The sequence below is a fragment of the Mobula birostris genome, chromosome 5 (genome assembly GCF_030028105.1).
Source record: "Mobula birostris isolate sMobBir1 chromosome 5, sMobBir1.hap1, whole genome shotgun sequence".
NCBI classification, from domain to species: Eukaryota; Metazoa; Chordata; class Chondrichthyes; order Myliobatiformes; family Myliobatidae; genus Mobula; species Mobula birostris.
In genome coordinates, this window is record NC_092374.1 from 196,411,809 (window position 1) to 196,432,894 (window position 21,086).

Below are 21,086 nucleotides of genomic sequence, written 5' to 3' on the forward strand. Positions count from 1 at the left end.
ACACAAAGTGCAGGCCCTCTGTCCGGCAGCTGATATGAGGGAGACCCTAGGCAAGATCAACCATTGTAAAGCTGTGGGGCCTGATATCAGCTCTGACCAGGTGGTGAGGAACTGTGCAGCCCAGTTAACAGAGGTTCTGACAGACATCGTCAACATTTCTCTGGAACAGCCCACCTGTCCCTCAGTATTGAAGGCAGCCACCAGCATCCCAGTGTCCAAGGCAGTGACAGTAACCCACTTCATCGACTACTGTCTAGTGGCTCTAACCTCAACAATAATGAAGTGCTTTTTGAGCGGTTGGTATGGATCACATTAAATTCCATCTTACTGCTACATAGGGGCCTTTCCAGTTCACCGGTCGTTCAAACTGGTCCACTGACGTTGCCATAGCATCCTGTCCCACCTGGAAAATGGTGCCTCATATGCCAGGATGCTGTTTGTCAACTTCAGTTCAGTGTTTAATATAATCATCCCTCCGAAACTGGTGGGTAAACTCTCCTTGTTGGGTCTCAGCACTTCTCTCTGAAACCGAATCTTGGACTTCTTGACAAAAAGGCCACAGTTAGTCCACGTTGGCAGAAACATCTCTCGCTCAACCACACTGAGCTCCGGCGCTCCCCCAGGGCTGTGCTCACCCGCTGCTGTTCACACTGCCGACGCATAACTGCACTGCTAGATTCAGATCAAACCCAAATCATCATGTTCTCTGATGACATTACAGAGGTTGGCCTCATCAACAGCGATGTCGAGACAGCATACAGAGCGGCTGGAAGAATGGTGCCAACGCAACCACCTGACTCTCAACGTGGACAAGTTTAAAGAGATGATTGTGGACTTTAGGAAGGAGCAGGCTGGCCACTCCGTGCAGAGAGGTCGGAGCACCAGGTTTCTGGGAGTGCACATATTGGATGATCTCCTCTAGTCTCTCAGCACCATCTCGTTAGTCAAAAAAAGCACAGCAACGAGATGAGATTTTACACTTTAGTCTGCATTGATATTGTTTTACCTTAATGCTCAATGTATTGTGTAATGATTTGATCTGTGTAAACAGTATGTGAGATAAGCTTTTCACTGTATCTTGGTACATGTGACAATAATAAGCCAGTGCCAAGGTAATGAATGGGGAGTGTGCAAATTCCACACAGTCCACATGCAGGGTCGTGAATGAGCGTGGGTCTTTGGAACGGTGAGGTCACCGCGGTAATGACTGCACCACCGCGAGTGTCTTTGCAACTGCAGAGCAGCGTCCTTTGCCTGCTCGCAACAAGACTTGGACTCCTAGTGTGCTCTGAAAAGTGTAAGTAACGTTTACGTAGTCCAAGAGTGGAAAATTTGCAAAATGCAAAGCAATTATTTACTTAGCTGCTCTGAACGCATCTCCCAAATCTGACTTCAACCAAGAATGACGTGACATAGAGGTACCATCAAATACAGTTTCCTTTCCAAATTGTGAGCTATCTGTAATGAAAATATTTTAAAAATATTCCTCGTTCTTTTCTGATTCAGCAGCAAGAGGTATCCGCAAACAAAGGAGGCACTGTACATATGTTAAGGGTATTAATTTATTGGTTAAATAAAGAATGCTGAGAGAAAATGATTATGAAAGGAGTAAAAGACAAAATAATTCCAATCACTTACCCACTGATGCCCAACAGCTTTTCCAGTCTCTCTCTCTCTTAGCACTAGTCAGGATCCAGCCTAAGAGAAGATTCCCTACTTACACAAATCAATTGCCCCTTTTTATATCCAAGATCCCTTCCAAAAAGCTAGCGTAACTTTTATCTTGGCAGTTTCCTTACACCATCCTGAGTTGGCAATATATTGCTGGCTGTCAGTCATTTGTGTGGATAACTTCTCACTGCAAAACAAACGATCACTGAACACAACCGATATTCACTTTCCAAAACGCTATACTCATGTTCACCCAAAAATGAAACTAATACTTAACCAATTAGTACAGTACATGAAAGGAAAGGACATAGTGATCAGTAATGTTTTGTAAGAGTGATGTTTACAGGACATACGAAAATATTTGCTGTTGAGAGCGGCAGTTAATATTCTTTTGGAATGCTTTGGCGGTTCTTAAAAGAACCTTTGGTTTCCTAAACAGTTGCCCGATTTATCTTTTAACCTCCGAAACCATACAATGTGCGTCCCTGGCGTTTCAGTGCGTATACCACATCCATAGCAGTCACGGTCTTTCGTTTGGCGTGTTCAGTGTAAGTTACCGAATCCCTGATGACATTCTCTAAGAAAACTTTCAGGACACCGCGCACTTCTTCGTAGATTAAGCCTGAAATTCTTTTGACGCCACCTCGGCGGGCCAAACGACGTATGGCGGGCTTGGTGATACCCTGAATATTGTCGCGAAGAACTTTGCGGTGACGCTTGGCGCCACCTTTCCCCAGACCCTTTCCACCTTTCCCTCGACCAGACATGATTCAACACCGCCGGCTGAGAAATGTCCGACAGAAGCACCTCGACGCACTTTTACACCGTCTGCGCGGACCTGGGTGAGGACGAGGACTGGATGTGTGGGGGAGGGGGGGTGTCCAGTCTTCGTCACGTGACGCTCCTCCGCCGCTCGACCGTTCTTTCTCTTTCCCGACATAAAGTAAAATCAAAAAGGTACTTCCACTCGTCGGAAATAAATAAGTGCATGTTTCTGTATTTTCTTGCAAATCAACATTCTCAGTAAAACAGCAAACGACATTTTTGTTAGACAATCAGAGAAAATGGGAGGAAAATGAGTAATGCTTGGGAACTAGACGCATTTCTCGACGATAATCCTAATCCCTTACTGTAAATTTTGTTCTTAGTTCCACTAGGACCAAATTTACTACTGGAAAAACAGATCTCGATGATAAACCACTAACCTATTTATTTAGTTAGTTAACTATTTGTTCCTTTTTATGTATTTGCACAGTTTGTCATTTTGCACATTGATTTGCGTGTAGATTTTCACTAATCCTGTTGTCTTTCTTTTATCTACTGTGAATGACTGCAAGAAGATGAATCTTAGGGTTGTATATTGTATATGTACTTTGATAATAAATTTACTTTGAAGTTTGAACTTAAACTTTGAAATCTGAACTAAGAATATAAAATGCTGAAAATGTTTTTAATGTTCCCCGTTTTTCTTCCTGTATTTCAGCATTTTATTGTTCTATCAATGATTAATCCTTCATCTTAACTTCTATTTATTTGTCACATTAAGTTATCTTTTGCCTCACTCTATCACTGATATTCCCTTTGTTCTACCCACCCCACCCGCCCCCTACTTCTCTACCTAAAACTAACTTGTTTGCTCTTTCCCATTTCTGATGAGGGATACCAGGCACAAAGTGTTAACATTTTCTTTCTCTCCAGATGCTGTCTGGACTGCTGAGTGTTTCCAGTTTTTTCTAAAATTCCAAATTTCCTGTATGCACTGTTTTTCATTTGCACTTATGTTCATTGCATTTCTGCTGCTTTGTTTAATGAAACAACTCGGTTAGATAACATCTCTGGTATCTCAGTGTGACCTTCCTAATCCAATTTATCCATTAATAGGCCAAATATTAATGGACTGGAGTAGGAAGATTGGTCCCAACACTGAGTAAGCCCAAAGTCAGTAGGTGGACTATCAATTTAGGATACCCTAGGCAGTTGGTAAAATTCCATTTTCCTCAGAACATTCTGCGTAATTCTACGCAGCCATCATCCGGTCACAGCACATCAGATTCGGCAATTGTGCTCGTGAATACACATGTCAGCTAATTATTATTTCATCGTGATAGTATTTAACTCCATTCATTCCATCGCAGTATTTGTTGAGACTTGGATATAACAACGCTTCGTTATCTGCATTCCTGCTTGCCTGAGAAATTGGACTGGCTCTGAAGACTAGCGGTATTCGTTTTATTCTTAGTTGTCCTTTTCAGCTGCAGTGTGGACTTCGTTTTCCATTTGAGTGTTTTACTCAACGGCCCTGTTTGGCCGAGCGTTTATTGTTTTCTTTTCTCTTTGACACTGTTCATATTAAAGCCTGTGAACTACCAATGTGCTTCAGTGTGTCTCACTCCGCACTTGGACCATATCCGAACCATGGTGACACAACTCATTGTGGACATTACCACTTTGCAAGCTGCCTTTTCCAAAAGCTCCCTTCTGGAAGGAGCTATAGGGCCATTAAAACAAAAACTTCGCACCATCTTAAAAGTTTCTCCCTTCAGTTAATCCGATCAACCACTCTAGTTAGTTCCTCCCTTCTCTCCTCTGTCTATTAACCCCACCACTGCACTCCACTGTAAACATTTTAACACTCTTTGTAGTGGCAAAACCAAACCAAACCAAAACAATTGCTGCTGCTGGTGACCCTACAGATTTGTTGTACTTGCATGATGCACTCCACAGCTCCCATGATTGCTCCAAAAAGCCTAATTCTTCGTTAGGTTCTTTATTAGCAATTAGCAAGCGTAAGCTAAGCGCAGTTGAACATTATTGAGTGATCTGCAAAAGACACGACATCCAGCGGTCCCAAGCTACAAACTGTAAAGAGCAAAGCACGAATATGTGACTTATTCCCTTCACTTTCACCAAGCCACTACTCATATGACTAGTTTCTATAATAAACGCAGAATACAGTGCAGATACAGAACAGCATGTCTACATTGTAAATACTTGCTGCTATTTACGTATTGATGTACATTTTATCCATATCCACACTTTAACCTTGAAGTTTACTTGAGGCAGTATAATCCTTTATTCTTTAGAATTGCTGAATGTTGTTTTCTGTTGCACGTCACTCTCCGATCAACTCACCACAGAAAATTCCTAATGCATTTAAATGTGCATGGCCAATGAAGTTGATCCTTGATAATTAAATTAAGATTAAAAGAAGCTTCCTTCTAAGAGAGAAATCAAACTAACATGTGATATTGAAGGTCAGAGCGACAAGGTGTAACTTGCTGTCATAGGGAGTGGTTGAGGAGAATAGATGGAAAAGGAAGCTGGATAAATACATTAGATTATGAGGACACTCAGTCCTCGTTTATTGTCATTTAGAAATGCATGCGTTAAAAGATGATACAATGTTCCTCCAGAATGATATCACAGAAACACAGGACAAACCAAGACTAAAACTGACAAAACCACATAATTATAACATATAGTTACAACAGTGCAAAGCATGAAGGAGGAAGGAAAAAAGAGACATGCAGCTGGGCAGAGGAGGGAAGGTAGGGAGAGGTTTCTGCAGAGTGAGATTAACAGTATTAAAACTGGAGAGCATGATTAGGATAAGGGCAAGAGGTTTAGAAGGGAAGAGAAGTAGGATTATTTTCCCTTTGAGGTTGGTTGGACTCTGGAACACACTGCCTGAGGGGGCGGTGGATTTAATCACCAAGGTGTAGAAGGCTACAGACCAAATGCTGCTAAATGGGGATGGTTTAAAGATTAGCTTAGTGTGTCCCATGTATATTGAAACATTCAAACATACAGTGAAATGCGTCGTTTGTGTCAATGACCAACAGTCTGAGATGTGCTGGGGGCAGCCTGCAAGTGCCACCATAGCATGCCTAACCTTACTAATCCTAACCTGCATATCCTTGGAACGTGGGAGGAAACAGAGCACCTGGAGGAAACCCACGCGGTCACGGGGAGAACACACCATCTCCGGTGCGGTGAGAATTGAACCCTGTTCCCTGGCGCTATAATAGCGTTGTGCTACTCGATGATCTGCATTGACGTGGTGGGCCGAAGGGCCTGTAGGCCTCTGACTCCACTACTGAGCCTATCGTTCATGTTGAGACGAAAATTCCGACAAATCACACATGTAATTGACAAGTTACTCAAGCCACCGAGAGCAGAGTTTGGAGAAAGCTCCTGTATGTTTATGGTCGCCACAGCACAAGGAACATGGTGGTATTCAAATATTAACTTTTAGAACTGGAATATTTGCAGTTTTATGTGGAATGGACGGGATAAATTCGACAGATATTTCAAAGAGCCAATATAAACTGGTAGAATAGCCTCCTTGATTGCTGTCAGTAACAAAGGAACATTAAGAATCCCATTAGTGTTTACACAGTGAAAATACTTGGTGCCTAAATAATGTTGAAGAAGTCTTTATTGTTGTTCCAGTATCTTAAAGGCAAATACTACAAGTACCGCTGCCCATCCCGATGCGCTTCTCATCTACAGCATCGCCCGTCGTCCTGGCTTCGTCTCTGAGTGAAAACTTATACTGTAATATCAAAATTGTTTGTCAGGGAATGACTAGCATTTTTGCAGACATTGTGGCACAATAGAGGTGACAGAGTAATCAATAACCAGAGGGAGTCTGCTTGGAGAACTGGAACTTCATCCATTAAGGTTCACAGATGTTAGACCTTACACACAGCCACAAAACAAAGAAACCCAATAGAACCTATTTAAAAACCCGTCAAAAACTCAGTGTGCAGAAAAAAAATCGTGCAAATAGAAGCAAACAAATAACATTCAGAACTGACGTTCAGGAAAGTGAAAGTCACGAAGCTAGTTATCATTGCAGCCGATCCAGGAGCCCATTAGTTGCAGGCCATAGTCTGGCTTGTGCGTAGAAACATGCTGAACATTGGCCCGCACCTCGCCTCCGGACCTGACAACCTAACCTTTTCAATCTGACCCTGCACTTAAATCAGCAAACCTTGGGCCATTCCTCGCTCTCAGACGCAGACCGAGCCCCTCCGTCTCACTCCTGCAACGGGCAAACATTAGCTCATTCTGCAGTCTTGGGCCCTGGCCCCGCCGCCTCGCTGCGGCCCGTACCCACCAGGCTGAAACTGTCCTGCACCTTCGAGACTTCAGTTCACACCGCAAAAATGCCAGGTCACACACTAAGTTGATAAGCTCAAGGAAAGTTGCAGGTTAATGATTACGATGATTGTATCCGAGAAAAAGTATGATTACTACACTAATTACTACACTAATAATAAAAAAAGACTAAGGAGCTGGTGGTAGACCTGAGGAGAGCTAAGGTACCGGTGACCCCTGTTTCCATCTAGGGGGTCAGTGTGGACATGGTGGAGGATTACAAATACCTGGGGATACGACAATAAACTGGACTGGTCAAAGAACACTGAGGCTGTCTACAAGAAGGAGCAGAGCCGTCTCTATTTCCTGAGGAGACTGAGGTCCTTTAACATTTGCCGGATGATGCTGAGGATGTTCTACGAGTCTGAGGTGGCCAGTGCTACCATGTTTGCTGTTGTGTGCTGGGGCAGCAGGCTGAGGGTAGCAGACACCAACAGAATCAACAAACTCGTTTGTAAGGCCAGTGATGTTGTGGGGATAGAACTGGACTCTCTGACGGTGGTGTCTGAAAAGAGGATGCTGTCCAAGTTGCATGCCATCTTGGTCAACGTCTCCCATCCACTACATAATGTACTAGGTGGGCACAGGAATACATTCAGTCAGAGACTCATTCCACTGAGATGCAACACAGAGCGTCATAGGAAGTCATTCCTGCCTGTGGCCATCAAACTTTACAACTCCTCCCTTGGAGGGTCAGACACCCTGAGCCAATAGGCTGGTCCTGGACTTAATTCCTGACATAATTTACATATTATTATTTAACTATTTATGGTTTTATTACTATTTATTACTTATGGTGCAACTGTAACGAAAACCAATTTCCCCCGGCATCATTAAAGTATGACTATGACCATAGCGTTTTGGTTGTTTTGTTTGCTACCCCCGGGATCAATAAAGTATGACTATGACCATGACTATGACCAGCAAGTTTTCGCTGTGTTTCACCAGCGCCATATAAACCGGGACGGTTGAAACGATTGCATTTAAATATCTTTTTTTTTATTAGATATGTGAGTGAATACGTATCTTTTACCAAACATCTTTGTCAAAATGCAAAATCTAACAACATCGCCGTCATTGGGTGAAAGACTACGTTCTCATTGGTTCACCCGCCATTACATCAGCTTCTGCTTTCTGGGTACTGGGCTAATTCCGCGGGATGCAATTACAAATTTTGATTGGTGGTTCGTGAAATTATCTCATTGGTTAAAATGCAACCCATTGATTGGTCACTTTTGAATTCATGTCGAGGAACTGTATGCAAACTACGTTTCTTAGTACACAATTGCTACTTGGTAACCAGAATATTTGTATTTGTACCACAGAAATACGATATTTAAACGGTGGCAGTTTTTAAAAATGCTATCAAAACGTGTTTCTCCCCAATTAAAGCATTTGCCACCAAAAAACTCTTTTTTGCTGTAAACTTCTAAGGTAGCTGTTAACCAGTATTCAATATGGGATAGTCCTTGCCTTTTTGAGTTTATTTAGGAGATACATCCCGCTAATTAAATAACTTACAAGGTGAAAAGCCCCTTCCAAGTTCATGTTATTTTAAGACTTGTGAATGAAATTAATTTTATAATTAGCATGAGGGCAAGTTTAACTGCAATATTTGTCGGGTGGATTGATGAATTTAGGGCAGGAAACTGCGCCTTCTGCATGCACAGGGTTCGTCATGGAGTTATTTTTTTCGAAACCTTTTGGAACAACCCTCCTCGCTTTCCTGTGGTTTCCCTTATTGTATTATCCGCTAATGAATGTTTAAAAGTTTGCCGCACAGATCAACTCAATGGGAAGTTTCCGTGAAAACTGAGCCAGGTTTTAAACGCTCTCCTTCACCATCCCCCAACCCGAGACACACATTTAGGTGATTGAAGTAAGTTTTTAATTGCAACAAATTTATTGCATTAATTTAATAAATTAAAGATAGTTAAGCACAAATCCAAAATGAACTAGGCGCAGAATATTCGGACACATTTCCAGCCTTCGCCTCTCATGAATCCGTGTAATTAAATTGAGGCCCTTTAGAAATAAGACTGGTGAGCTTGTTATATACCAGTCTGAATGTTTGCTTGATCGTCTAGATGTATATTTTGCTGGGTTGACCCATTTCCTTGTGCAGCAGCCCAGCCTGAAGGTTGGGCAGTACTCCACGCTGGGTAATGATGACAGCACACAACAGTTGGGCTCTTCATCGTTGCAGACGGCGAGCTGTAGGTAGCGGGAAATGATCCTCATCTTCTTGTCGTCCCGGGCCGCGTTACCCGCCAGTCCCAAGATCTGGGCCGTTAGATACTCGAGAAATGCGCCAGATAGATCGGAGCTCCAGCCCCTATTCATTCAGCATAATTCCCTCTGGGAAAAAGGCGATGGATACGACCTACAGGGAACTACAATCCAAAAAGACATGATCGAGCCTTGGCTTTAGTACCACTACGCCTAACAATTTCACCTCATCCCAACATCCCACTTCTTAACAAGCACCACGAAGCATAGCCTCTCCTTATATATCTATTAATCTGATTGCAATATTGCAATTTTCATTGGTCATTACTTCATTTGTCTCTGCTTGGCCTGAATGATAGGCGGGAATAAAATTCTCCATTCAGCCAATGGTATAAAAAATGGATTATCCGTTTTAGCGAATTGGAATCTCTGCCTTCTCCTTTGAGAACACGCCGCATTTCAGTGTTTCGACGTACATGTGACAAAAATAAAGCTAATTTCTTTAATCTTTCTCACATCTTGTTATTGTGGCTCTTTGGTTTCAACAAAAGTGCCGAAATATTTAACTGCTGCGTTCACCAGCAGCTTTGATGTGTGTTGCTTGAAGTTCCAGCATCTGCAGAATTGCTCGCGTTTGAAATATTTAACTGACTTTTTTTTTTAAAAAGGAAATGGCAGTGGTTGTATTGCACTATCCTGATCTTGGTCGTTCAAAATGTTTTGCAGCCTCTGAATTGCCCTCTGTATAAGCGTTCTTCAAGTGGAATGGATGGATGATCGGTGAAATAAGACTGGCCTTGGATCATAAGTCTACCGTGGAAGAGCTTTTAAACAATTACAATCCATGCTGTGGCCTGAGTTTAAACCCAGTGATGGAAACTGTTTGCCAACAAACCGATGCTTTGTATTTATTTTATTTCTTACATCCAAGGGAGTAAAAATCTTCCACAGGCGTGCTGGGCTGTCCGCACCACTCTCTGCAGTGCCCTGCGATTGAGGATAGTACAGTTCTCGTTCCAGACGATGACACAGCCAGTCAGGATAAGGGAGCAGATAAAACATTGAAAACTCAAATGGAAGTTTATTCAGGATTTTAAAAAAGGTACGAAATGTAGTGGGGAGGAGACTTTGGAATAACTAGTTAAAGGAAGAATATTCTTAAGGATGATTTGGAAGAGGGGACTGAGTGTAGCGTAGCAAAATTTGCTGATGACACTAAACTGAGTGGAAAAGAAAATTGTACAGAGGATGTGGAGAGTCTGCAGAGGGATGTAGATAGGTTAAGTGAGTGGGCAGATGGAATACAACGTTGGTAAATGTGAGATCATCCACTTTGGAAGGAATATCAGAGGAGCAGATTATTATTTAAATGGTGAAAGATTGCAGCATGCTGTTGTGCAGAGGGATTTGGGAGTGCTTGTGCATGAATCGCAAAAAGTTGGCTTGCAGGTACAACAGGTTATTAAGAAGGGAAACAGAATGTTGGCTTTCATTGCTGGAGGGATTGAATTCAAGAGCAGGGAGGTCGTGCTGCAACTATACAGGGTACTGGTGAGACCACACCTGGAGTACTGTGTGCAGTTCTGGTCTCCATACTTGAGGAAGGATATATTGGCTTTGGAGGCAGTGCAGAGGAGGTTCACCAGGTTGATTCCAGGGATGAAGGGGTTAACCTATGAGGAGAGATTGAGTCGCCTGGGACTGTACTCTCTGGAATTCAGAAGAATGAGAGGGGATCTTATAGAAACATACAAAAGTTTGAAAGGGATAGATAAGATCTATCTAGGAAAGTTGTTTCCATTGGTAGGTGAGACTAGAACTCTGGGACATTGCCTCAAGATTCAGGGGAGAAGAGTTAGGACGGAGATGAGGAGAAACCGTTTTTCCCAGAGAGTGGTGAATCTGTGGAATTCTCTACCCAGAGAAGCAGTTGAGGCTTCTTCACTAAATATATTTAAGATACAGTCAGATAGGTTTTTACATAGGGTAATTAAGGGTTATGGGGAAAAGGCAGGTAGTTTATGGACAGATCAGCCATGATCTTATTGAGTGGTGGGGCAGGCTCGATGGGCCGGATGGCCTACTCCTGATCCTATTTCTTATGTAGAACAGGAAGAGACTTAGAGAAAGATACAGCGAGGAAACTAACCCCTCATCCCACCAGATCCATGGCAGTCATCAACCACACAATGACACTAATCCTCCCTTAATCTATTTTATTCTCCCTACATTCCTCTCAACTCCTCAGACTCTACAACTCACCCACAAACTAGGGGCTTTAGCAGCTGCCATTTAATATACTCATCTGCATGTCTTAGGGATGTTGAGGTAACCTGATCACCCAGTGGAAGCCCACACGGTTACAGACAGCACATACAAACCCTGTACCGATAGCACCAGTGGTCAGGATCAAACCCGGGGCTTTGGTGCTTTGTGTCAGCAGCTGTGCCAGCGTCAAACCGGAATCTCTCAGCGGTTTTGTACTCATGTCTGGTTTAATTTATTCACACAGGGCAATGGGTACGTATTAGGAATGAGCTACCAGACGAAGTTGTAAAAACAGGTAAAATTTCAATGCTTAAAAGACATCTAGACAGGTACATGGATAGGAAAGGTTCAGAGAAGTATGGGCCAAGCTCACAGGAGGGACGAGCTCAGGCAGACACGCTGTGACCGTAGCCCTATGACTCGACAACATAAAGAGAGTTCTACAAAGCTTCGCCAGATCAGTTCCTTGGGTGGCAGGTTTGCTTTAACAGAGATTGAGCAGACTAATTCTTTATTCTCGAGAGTTTAGTGATCTCATTGAAAAAGATAAATTCATATAGACCTTGACAGAGTGTTTCACCTGGTTCTGGTCCAATGAAAGGGGCGAGTGGCACAGGAGTGTAGAGTTTACAGTGCCGGCTGTCGAGGCTCAGTTCCCACTGCTGTCCGTAACGTATTTGTACATTCTCCCCATGAGAACGCGGGTTTCCTCTTGGTGCCCCGGCTCCCACCCACACTAAAAGTCGTACGGATCAGGGGTAGTGTGTTCTGGAGCTGTATTGGGGCGTGTTCTGGGGCTGTATTGGGGCCAGACACATGGCCCACTATTCTTAAGCAGTCAAATGCGCACTTAAGTCGGAGCTCATCTTGCAGTCGTCCAACTCGGGCGCTGGACTCTCAGTCTGCGTGAACGCACACGCCGCCTTCCAAAGCGTCGCTCGAAATCCATCTCGAATAAACAGGTCTCCCACGGGAGTATCGGTCTTTGCTCCTAGAAGCCATTCATCTGCACAAAGCACCTTGCGCAACAGGGACGGCATCCTCGGCCATCTTCCCGCCTGTCTTCTCCCAGCTCCCGCCAAAAAAGCACACCTCAGCCCCGCTTTCTCCAGAACCTTCTCTCAATTCCACCGTTCTGATTGGCTGACAGCACAATCCTACCTTAGACAAGAAGCCTCTTATCTCAGCCGAAACCTAAATACAACAGACCGTCTTACAGAGCTGCTAACATGAAATACCTGCAGCTTAGCAGTACAAATCTTAACCATGTGTATTACTGTGCTTTACACCCTAGTTTGGAGAAATGCTTCAGTTTCTATATATGGATATATAGGTTATTTATATATAGTTAAATGACAATAAACTTGACACGTAATTTCAGGTTTCAGAGGTTGGAGATGTCACATATTAAAGGCGAAGCAGGGGAACAAAGCGCATGCATATCAACCATGGAACAAGTTAACAATATCTATCATGAAGTGGTGAGTAGTTCTTGGATAAAAGAGATCCAAGAATTAAGGTGAATTTATGAAGGGTACAAACTACCCAAGCTGGTAAGGTAGTAGTTATACTGAATACTCTCTAAGTGAAGTTCCTGACAAGATGGCCTAGAATTCTCTTCCCAAACTGTGTTAAAGCTGAAGTTCATCTGGATATTGTGGTGCAAATATTTTACCTTGCAGGTGTAGGCCACTTGCCCCTCAAGCCTGTCCTGCCTTTCATTTGTAGTGGTTTAGGATATCCAGTATGATCAAGGGTGATCTGTCTCGTCGCCGGTCCCCTTATCGGCTCTCCCATTTCCTAGTCTCCCAAAACTCCAAAACCCAATCCACCATCACAGTCCTCTGGGGTAAACAATTCATTCACCATCTTAACATGTTCCTCCAGTCCTAAACTGTTTAGAAACCTCTGGTAACTACCACGTTACACCTCCAAAATTATCTTATTTGAGGTATGGAACCAAAACGAAATTGTGATCAAGCACTTTAAAAATTGATTGGCTGGCTCTTAAAAGAGCCTTTTTTTTTAAATTTTGCCTGCTGTATTTAAGTATAAACTTTGCTAGGATGTCCCGTTTTCTTGGGCAGCAGCACAGCCTGGATGTTGGGCAGGACGCCACCCTGGGCGATAGTAACCCCTCCCAGCAGTTTATTGAGCTCCTCGTCGTTGCGGATAGCGAGCTGTAGGTGGCGGGGAATGATCCTGGTCTTCTTATTGTCTCGGGCAGCATTGCCTGCCAGTTCCAGAATTTCAGCCGTCAGGTATTCTAGCACTGCCGCTAGGTAGACAGGGGCACCAGCGCCAATCCGCATAGCATAGTGACCCTTCCGTAGGAGCCGATGGATACGCCCCACAGGAAACTGTAAACCAGCCCGAGAAGAGCGAGTCTTCGCTTTAGCGCGACCCTTCCCTCCAGTTTTGCCACGACCTGACATGATCAGAAAGAACCTTCACGCCCGAAACGAGAATGATGAAGCAACCCCGCGGTTGCTTCCTTTTATAGAAATTTGGGTTCTAAATCCGCTTTCTGATTGGATAGCCAGGTATTCAGAATTGGACCAATGAGAAGATAAATCAGAAACAGCAGAAAATCTGCAATGCTGGAAAACCGAGCAACACACACACACACACACACACACAATGCTGGAGGAACTCAGCAGGCCAGGCAACATCTACGGAAAAAAATACTTTTAGGGTTAGGTACTTTTTTCCATAGATGCTATCTGGTCTGCTAAATTCTACAGCATTTTGTGTAAGAAGACAAATCAGCTCCGTTTTCTAGATCGCTTGTTTGCAAGTATAGATTAACCCAGCAAGGTTTTTCTACAAAAACATAATTATTATTCATTTTATTTAATATCCTTTAATCTTATAAATATTCCAGAGATTGGGATAAAGTAATTGTGTATTGAGTATACAATATATTTGATATGAACCATTGACGTCAGGTCTAAAAGGTTAACATGATTTATATTGAATAATTTAATTTCAGTAAAAGTTGTCAAATGTCATGAATTGCTGCAAAATTTCCCATCAAGTTTATTTTTTTAAAAATATTTTTTATTACAAACGAGCAAAAAAATCCAGCATATCCACAAAAACCACAACCATAGCAAAATCAAATTAAATATTGAGCAGCAAGAGAGAAAAATATGAAGGCAGAAGTAAACATACACAATTTATTTTCGATATAGACCTGTTTTATACCATTAGTTTGGACAGCAAACGCATAAAAAGGCTGAAGAATTTGCTTGTCAGCATGCGTGTGATACAAAATACATATCCGGCATTTGTTGAACCATTTCCAAATTTATATGGATTATTGAAAGGATTGAAAAAGATGTTAAAGCTTGGTTGTGCCGTAATGTGCCTTTAATATCTATAGCCCTTCGATAGAAATGTGTGCGTGGCTCTGAAAAGAGCCTTTTGTGTTCGGATAGTTGGCTTCCATCTATCTGTTTGACGGCCTGGCTGCCCTGTAAACAGCGGGCCGCTTGGGCGCTTTTTTGGCCATGGCGGTCGTGCACTTGCGAGGGCTTTTGGCCGCCGGCTTCCGGGCAGTGAGCTTGGTTGCTACGGCTCTTTTCCGGGCGGCTGGCTTGGTTGCTGCGGCTCTTTTCTGGGCGGCTGGCTTGGTTGTTGCGGCTCTTTTCCGGGCAGCGGGCTTGGTTGCTGCGGCTCTTTTCCGGGCAGCGGCCTCGGCTGCTGCGGCTCTTTTCCGGGCAGCGGCTCTTTTCCGGGCAGTGGGCTTTGCGACTGCAGCTCTCTTCCGAACCACCTTTTTGCTCTGCTTCTCGACCTCTCTCTGCTCGCCTTCCGCCTCCTGATTCGAGCGGAGAGCGGAAGCAGAGCTGCCGGCGGAACCTTTGTTGCGCAAGGTGTCGGGCGACTGACGAGGGCGGGAGCCGGCGGTCGAGATGGTCTTCACGGCGCCCAGCTTGGTCGCCTGGCGCTCCTTGGTGGCGGCCACCGCACCTTTCTTCTTCTGTGCCCTATAACCTGCCTTCTTCTTGGCAGCCGAGACCAGGCCACTGGTGGCAGGAGAGGGGCAGTTGGGAGCCGCGCCCTCGTCGTTAGCAGGAACCATGTCAGCCATCCCACGCACTCGCCTCAAGACGCGGCGCGGCGGCGGCTGCTCTCCTTTTAAAGGCGGGAAGCGGACGAGGTGGAACCAACCTGCTCCTGTCACGGAGTTGGGTTCGCCCCGGCACGTCGCCCACCCCGCAGCTCTTCAAGTTGTATACAGTACTGTACTTTTCCTTTGGCCGGGTTCAACCACAGCTTCTCCCCCACTGCCGTCAACTTCCGGAACCTAACCTCGGGCGGTATTACTTTTTTGTTTCCTTTTCAATTTCCTCTATTGTTTTTTTGTTTGGTTAAATTATGTCAATTTAAGTTTCTGTTAATGCTTATAATATGCTGTGTACCAAGTTATTTTCCATTGAATTTATTTCCTGCGTACGCATACCTCTGCAACAAACCTGACTTTGAACTTGCTGCTTTAACCCCGCGGATTTTGGGAAACGGCGAATCGTCTCTATTCTCTCCCCCTTTGGAAGACATCTGCTGAAATGGATGAAGAAATACGCGTAGAAAGAGTTTTGTTTTACTCTTGGCAGCTGCCCTTACTTTCTTTGAAAGATCTGTGACTCATTTCAGGGTGGCCATTTAGTAGTTCAAGGCCTGATCTGCCATAGAACATAGAAATCTACAGGTCTTTCGGCCCACAATGTCGTGTAGACCATGTAACCTTCTCTAGAGACTGCCTAGAATTTTACTAATGCATAGCCCTCTATTTTTCTAAACTCCCTGTACCTACCTAAGAGTCTCTTAAAAGACCCTATTGTATCCGCCTCCACCATCGTTGCTGGCAGCCCATTCCACGCACTCACCACTCTCTGAGTAAAACAAACTTACCCCTGACATCTCTGTACCTACTCCCCAGCACCTTAAACCTGTGTCCTCTTGTGGCAGCCATTTCAGCCCTGGGAGAAAGCCTCTGACTATCCACATGATCAATCCTTCTCTTATACACCTCTATCAGGTCACCTCTCATCCTCAGTCGCTCCAAGGAGAAAAGGCCAAGTTCACTCAACCTATTCTCATAAGGCTTGCTCCCCAATCCAGGCAACATTCTTGTATATCTCCTCTGCACTCTCTCTATAGCATTTACATCCTTCCTGTAGTGAGGTGACCAGAACTGAGCACATTACTTGGATCTGACCAAGGTCTTGTATAGCTGTAACATTACCTCATGGCTCCTGAACTCAATCCCACGGTTGATGAAGGTCAACACACCATACGCCTTCTTAACAACACCATCAACCTGCACAGCAGCTTTGAGTGTCCCCAAATCTCGCTGATCTTCCACACTTACCATTAACATTATATTCTGTCTTCAAGTTTTTGACCTAACGAAATGAACCACTTCACACTTAGCTGAGCTGATCTCCATTTACCACTTCTCAACCCAGTTCTGCATCCTATCAATGTTGTGCTATAACCTCTGACAACCCTCCAGACTTTCCACAACACCTCCTACTTTTGTGTCACCTCCCCAACTTTTGTGTCATCAGAAACAATCTGTCTTAAAACCATATTCCTGATCAATCTAACTCTTCCCTCCTAGATTGCCTTCCATTTGTCTTTTATCTGTGCACCTATCTGAGAGTCCATTCAATGTCCCTAATGTATCTGCCTCTGCCACCATCCCTGACAGCACATTCCAAGCATCCATCACTCTCTGTGATTAAAAAAACACCTATGTCTGACATCCTTCCTATATGTTTCTCCAATCACCATAAAAGTATTACCCCTTGTATTAGCCATTTCCATGTTGGGGGAAAATAATCCTGGCTGTCCACTCAATCTATGCCTCTTATCATCTTGTACAACTCTATCAAGTCACCTCTTAGTCTCCTTCACTGCAAAGAGAAAAGCTCTAACTTGCAAAACCTATCCTCATAAGACTTGCTCCCTAATCCAGGGACCATCCTGGGGAATCTCCTCTGAACCCTCTCTAAAGTTCCTACAACCTTCCTATAATAAAGCAACTAGAACTGAACACAATATTCCAAGTGCGGTCTAACCAGAGTTTTATGGAGTTGCAACATTACCTCACAATTCTTGAACTTAATCCTCGTCTGACTGGGGATGTGACTAAACACATTGATGAAGGAAGAGCAGTAGATGTAGTGTATATGGATTTCAGCAAGGCATTTGATAAGATACCCAATGCAAGGCTTATTGAGAAAGTAAGGAGATATGGGATCCAAGGGGACATTGCTTTGTGGACCCAGAACTGGCTTGCCCACAGAAGGCAAAGAGTGGTTGTAGACAGGTCATATTCTGCACGGAGGTCAGTGACCAGTGGGGTGCCTCGGGGATCTGTTCTGGGACCCCTACTGTTTGTGATTTTTATAAATGACCTGGATGAGGAAGTGGAGGGATGGGTTAGTAAGTTTGCTGATGACACAAAGGTTGGGGGTGTTGTGGATATGTGGAGGGCTGTCAGCTGTTACAGCGGGACATCGATAGGATGCAAAACTGGGCTGAGAAGTGGCAGATGGATTTCAACCCGGATAAGTGTGAGGTAGTTCATTTCGGTAGGTCACATATGATGTATTAATGGTCAGACTCTTTGCAGTGTGGAGGATCAGAGGGATCTTGGGGTCCAAGTCTATAGGACACTCAAAGCTGCTGCGCAGGTTGACTCTGTGGTTAAGAAGTCATATGGTGCATTGGCCTTCATCAATCGTGGGATTGAATTTAAGAGCCAAGAGGTAATGTTGCAGCTATATAGGACCCTGGTCAGACCCCACTTGGAGTACTGTGCTCAGTTCTGGTTGCCTCACTACAGGAAGGATGTGGAAACCATAGAAAGGGTGCAGAGGAGATTTACAAGGATGTTGCCTGGATTGGGAAGCGACGGAAGATGAGAGGTGACCTGATAGAGGTGTACAAGATGATGAGAGGCATTGATTGTTTGGATAGTCAGAGGCTTTTTTCCAGGGCTGAAATGGCTAACACGAGAGGACACAGTTTTAAGGTGCTTGGAAGTAGGTACAGAGGAGATGTCAGGGGTAAGTTTTTTTACGCCGAGAGTGGTGAGAGCGTGGAATGGGCTGCCAGCGGCGGCGGTGGAGGCGGAAACGATAGGGTCTTTTAAGAGACTCCTGGATGGGTACATGGAGCTTAGGAAAATAGAGGGCTATGGGTAGCCCTAGTAATTTCTAAGGTAAGGACATATTCGACACAGCATTGTGGGCTGAAGGGCCTGTATTGTGCTGTAGGTTTTCTATGTTTCTGATGAAGCCCAACACACTATGCACCTTCTTAACCACCCTATCAAACTGCATGGCAAAGTTGAGCAATGTATGGAGGTAGTTCCCAAGATCCTTCTATCCCTCCACACTGCTGAGCATCCTGCCAACAACGCTAAAATCTACCCTCAAGTTCGACCTTCCAATGCGTATCACTTCAAACTTCACTGGGTTGAGCAGCTTCTTAGCTCAATTCCACGTCCAATCAATTTCCTATTGTAACCTACACTATCCACAACTCCGCCTACCTTTTTATTCTTTTAGATTAGGTAATTCTCATTCTTCTAAATGCTAATGAATACACCCTTGATCGATATAATCTTACCTCAAACAGTGGAGAAGTAATCTTGGAAATCCAAAGAATTGGTGGATTTTCAAGCATTGAAACAGAGCTAAGGATTTTATGTGTGAATTGCTGATTTCAGTCTCGAAAATTTTGAGTCATTGATTCATTCATTTTGATTCAATCTAGAGGTATAGAATATAAGAGCAGGGATGTGATGTTGAGGCTCTGTAAGGTACTCGTGAGACCACACTTGTAGTATTGTGTGCAGTTTTGGGCTCCTTATTTTAGAAGGGATACACTGACATTGGAGAGGGTTCAGAGAAGATTCCCAAGAATGACTCCAGGAATGAAAGATTTACCATATGAGGGACATCTGGCAGCTCTTGGACTGTATTCCCTGGAGATTAGGAGAATGAGGGGGGATCTTATAGAAACATCCCGAATGTTAAAAGGCCTGAATAGATTAGGTATGGCAAAGTTATTTCCCATGGTAGGGGAGTCTAAGACAAGAGGGCATGACTTCGGGATTGAAGGACATCCTTTTAGAACAGGGATGCGGAGAAATTACTTTAGTCAGGGGGTAGTAAATCTGTGCAATTTGTTGCCATGAGTGGCTGTGGAGGCCAAGTCATTGGGTGTATTTAAGGCAGCAATTGATGGGTTCTTGATTATCCAGGGCATCAAAAGGTATGGGGTGAAGGCAGGGGAGTGGGGATGACTGGAAGAATTGGATCAGCCCATGATTGGATGGCGGAGCAGAGTTGATGGGCTGAATGGCCTATTTCTGCTCCTATATCTTATGGTCTTATGGTTAAAACAGTATCACCCGAACATTAACTAACTCACAGTGCTTTGTATGAGACCCCTATAAAGAACTGATGTGGTTTGGAAACCTTTTTGGTTATCATATTATGTTAAAATCTTGTCCATTGTTAGAACCAAGAACTGAACACTCCAACACTTTCTACTTCGTGTTATACATATCGGTACTACATTGAAAGCCGGCAGTTGGGTAAAAGGATGAGATTCTTTCCGTTCTTGAGCACCCTTATAGGTGTTGCTATCCATATTTTTCAATAATAGTTTGTTATAGACCAAACACTCAAGTAAAGAGGCGCCATGGTAGTGTGGTAGTAGTTAGCACAATGCTATCACAGTATTAATTTCGGAGTTGAATTCCGGCGCTGGTCCCCGTAAGGAGTCTGTGTGTTCTCCCTGTGGAATGCAGGTTTTCCCCAGGCTTCCTCCCACAGTCCTGATGTAGGTTAATAGTTGATTGTGGATTGTTCTGTTGGGGTTAATCGGGGTGGCTGGGGGCAGTATGGCCGAAAGGCTGGAAGGGCCGGCCGGCTAAGTAACTAAATAAAGGCTGTATCTATCTACCGACGTGCAGTCGAGACACCTGAATACACTACATCACTGCACTCTGGCAAATGGGAAATCTCAGCAACGGGTAGTCAAAACTGTTCAATGCATCACCTGCACTATCCAACCGCGCCCCCCGCCACCCCTATAGGAATAAGTATGCAAGGAGGTGCCAGAATAGGGCTAGCAATATCATGAAAGATCCCAGCCAGCCTGGTCACGGACTGCTTGTCCCACTCCCGTCAGGGAGGAGGCTACACAGCACCCAAGCCAGGACCACCAGACTCAAAAACCGTTACTTTTATCAAAGCAGTAAGGCTGATCAACAGCTCCACACCCCCAACCACCACTACTTCATCATTTTCTTACATGCAGATATACCTGTGCCTAATGTCACTTTATGGACATACAATCAATCTATGTATATAAGCTACCTATGTATTTATACTTATTGTGTTTTGTGTGTTAATGTGTTTCTTTTCATAACAAACTGGATCTGGAGTGGCAATTATTTCATTCTGCTTTGCATTTGTGTACTGGAAATTACATTAAATAATCTTGAGTCTTCATAGAATCATTGCATTTCCAAAACTGCTTTATGCATTCTGATACCAAAAATACTATCAATTTTCCTGGACAGAATACAAGTGTATTACACTGACATTAATGACTCTTACTATCTTGTTTCTACATTCACCTCCAGGTAGTTTGGAGGCCCAGAGTGGCCTGCCGTGAAGATGAGGACTTGTCTGTGTCAGAGAGAGAGAAAAACAATGGGCTTG

The 21,086-nt window shown here is 43.9% G+C and overlaps 2 protein-coding genes across 2 annotated transcripts; both read right to left on the bottom strand.

Moving 5' to 3' along the window:
• Positions 1-2,126: 2,126 nt before the first annotated feature.
• Positions 2,127-2,438, bottom strand: LOC140197426 (histone H4-like). Its single transcript, XM_072257392.1, has one exon. It carries the CDS (start codon positions 2,436-2,438, stop codon positions 2,127-2,129), a length of 312 nt encoding a protein of 103 aa, XP_072113493.1.
• A 10,938-nt stretch (positions 2,439-13,376) lies between these two features.
• LOC140198450 (histone H2A-like) lies at positions 13,377-13,766 on the bottom strand. Its single transcript, XM_072259536.1, has one exon. The coding sequence runs from the start codon at positions 13,764-13,766 to the stop codon at positions 13,377-13,379; it is 390 nt and encodes a 129-aa protein (XP_072115637.1).
• Between the last annotated feature and the right edge of the window lie 7,320 nt (positions 13,767-21,086).

Coding starts and splice junctions, on each gene's coding strand:
- LOC140197426 (XM_072257392.1), bottom strand. CDS start 2,438: ATGTCTGGTCGAGGGAAAGGTGGAAAGGGTCTGGGGAAAGGTGGCGCC.
- LOC140198450 (XM_072259536.1), bottom strand. CDS start 13,766: ATGTCAGGTCGTGGCAAAACTGGAGGGAAGGGTCGCGCTAAAGCGAAG.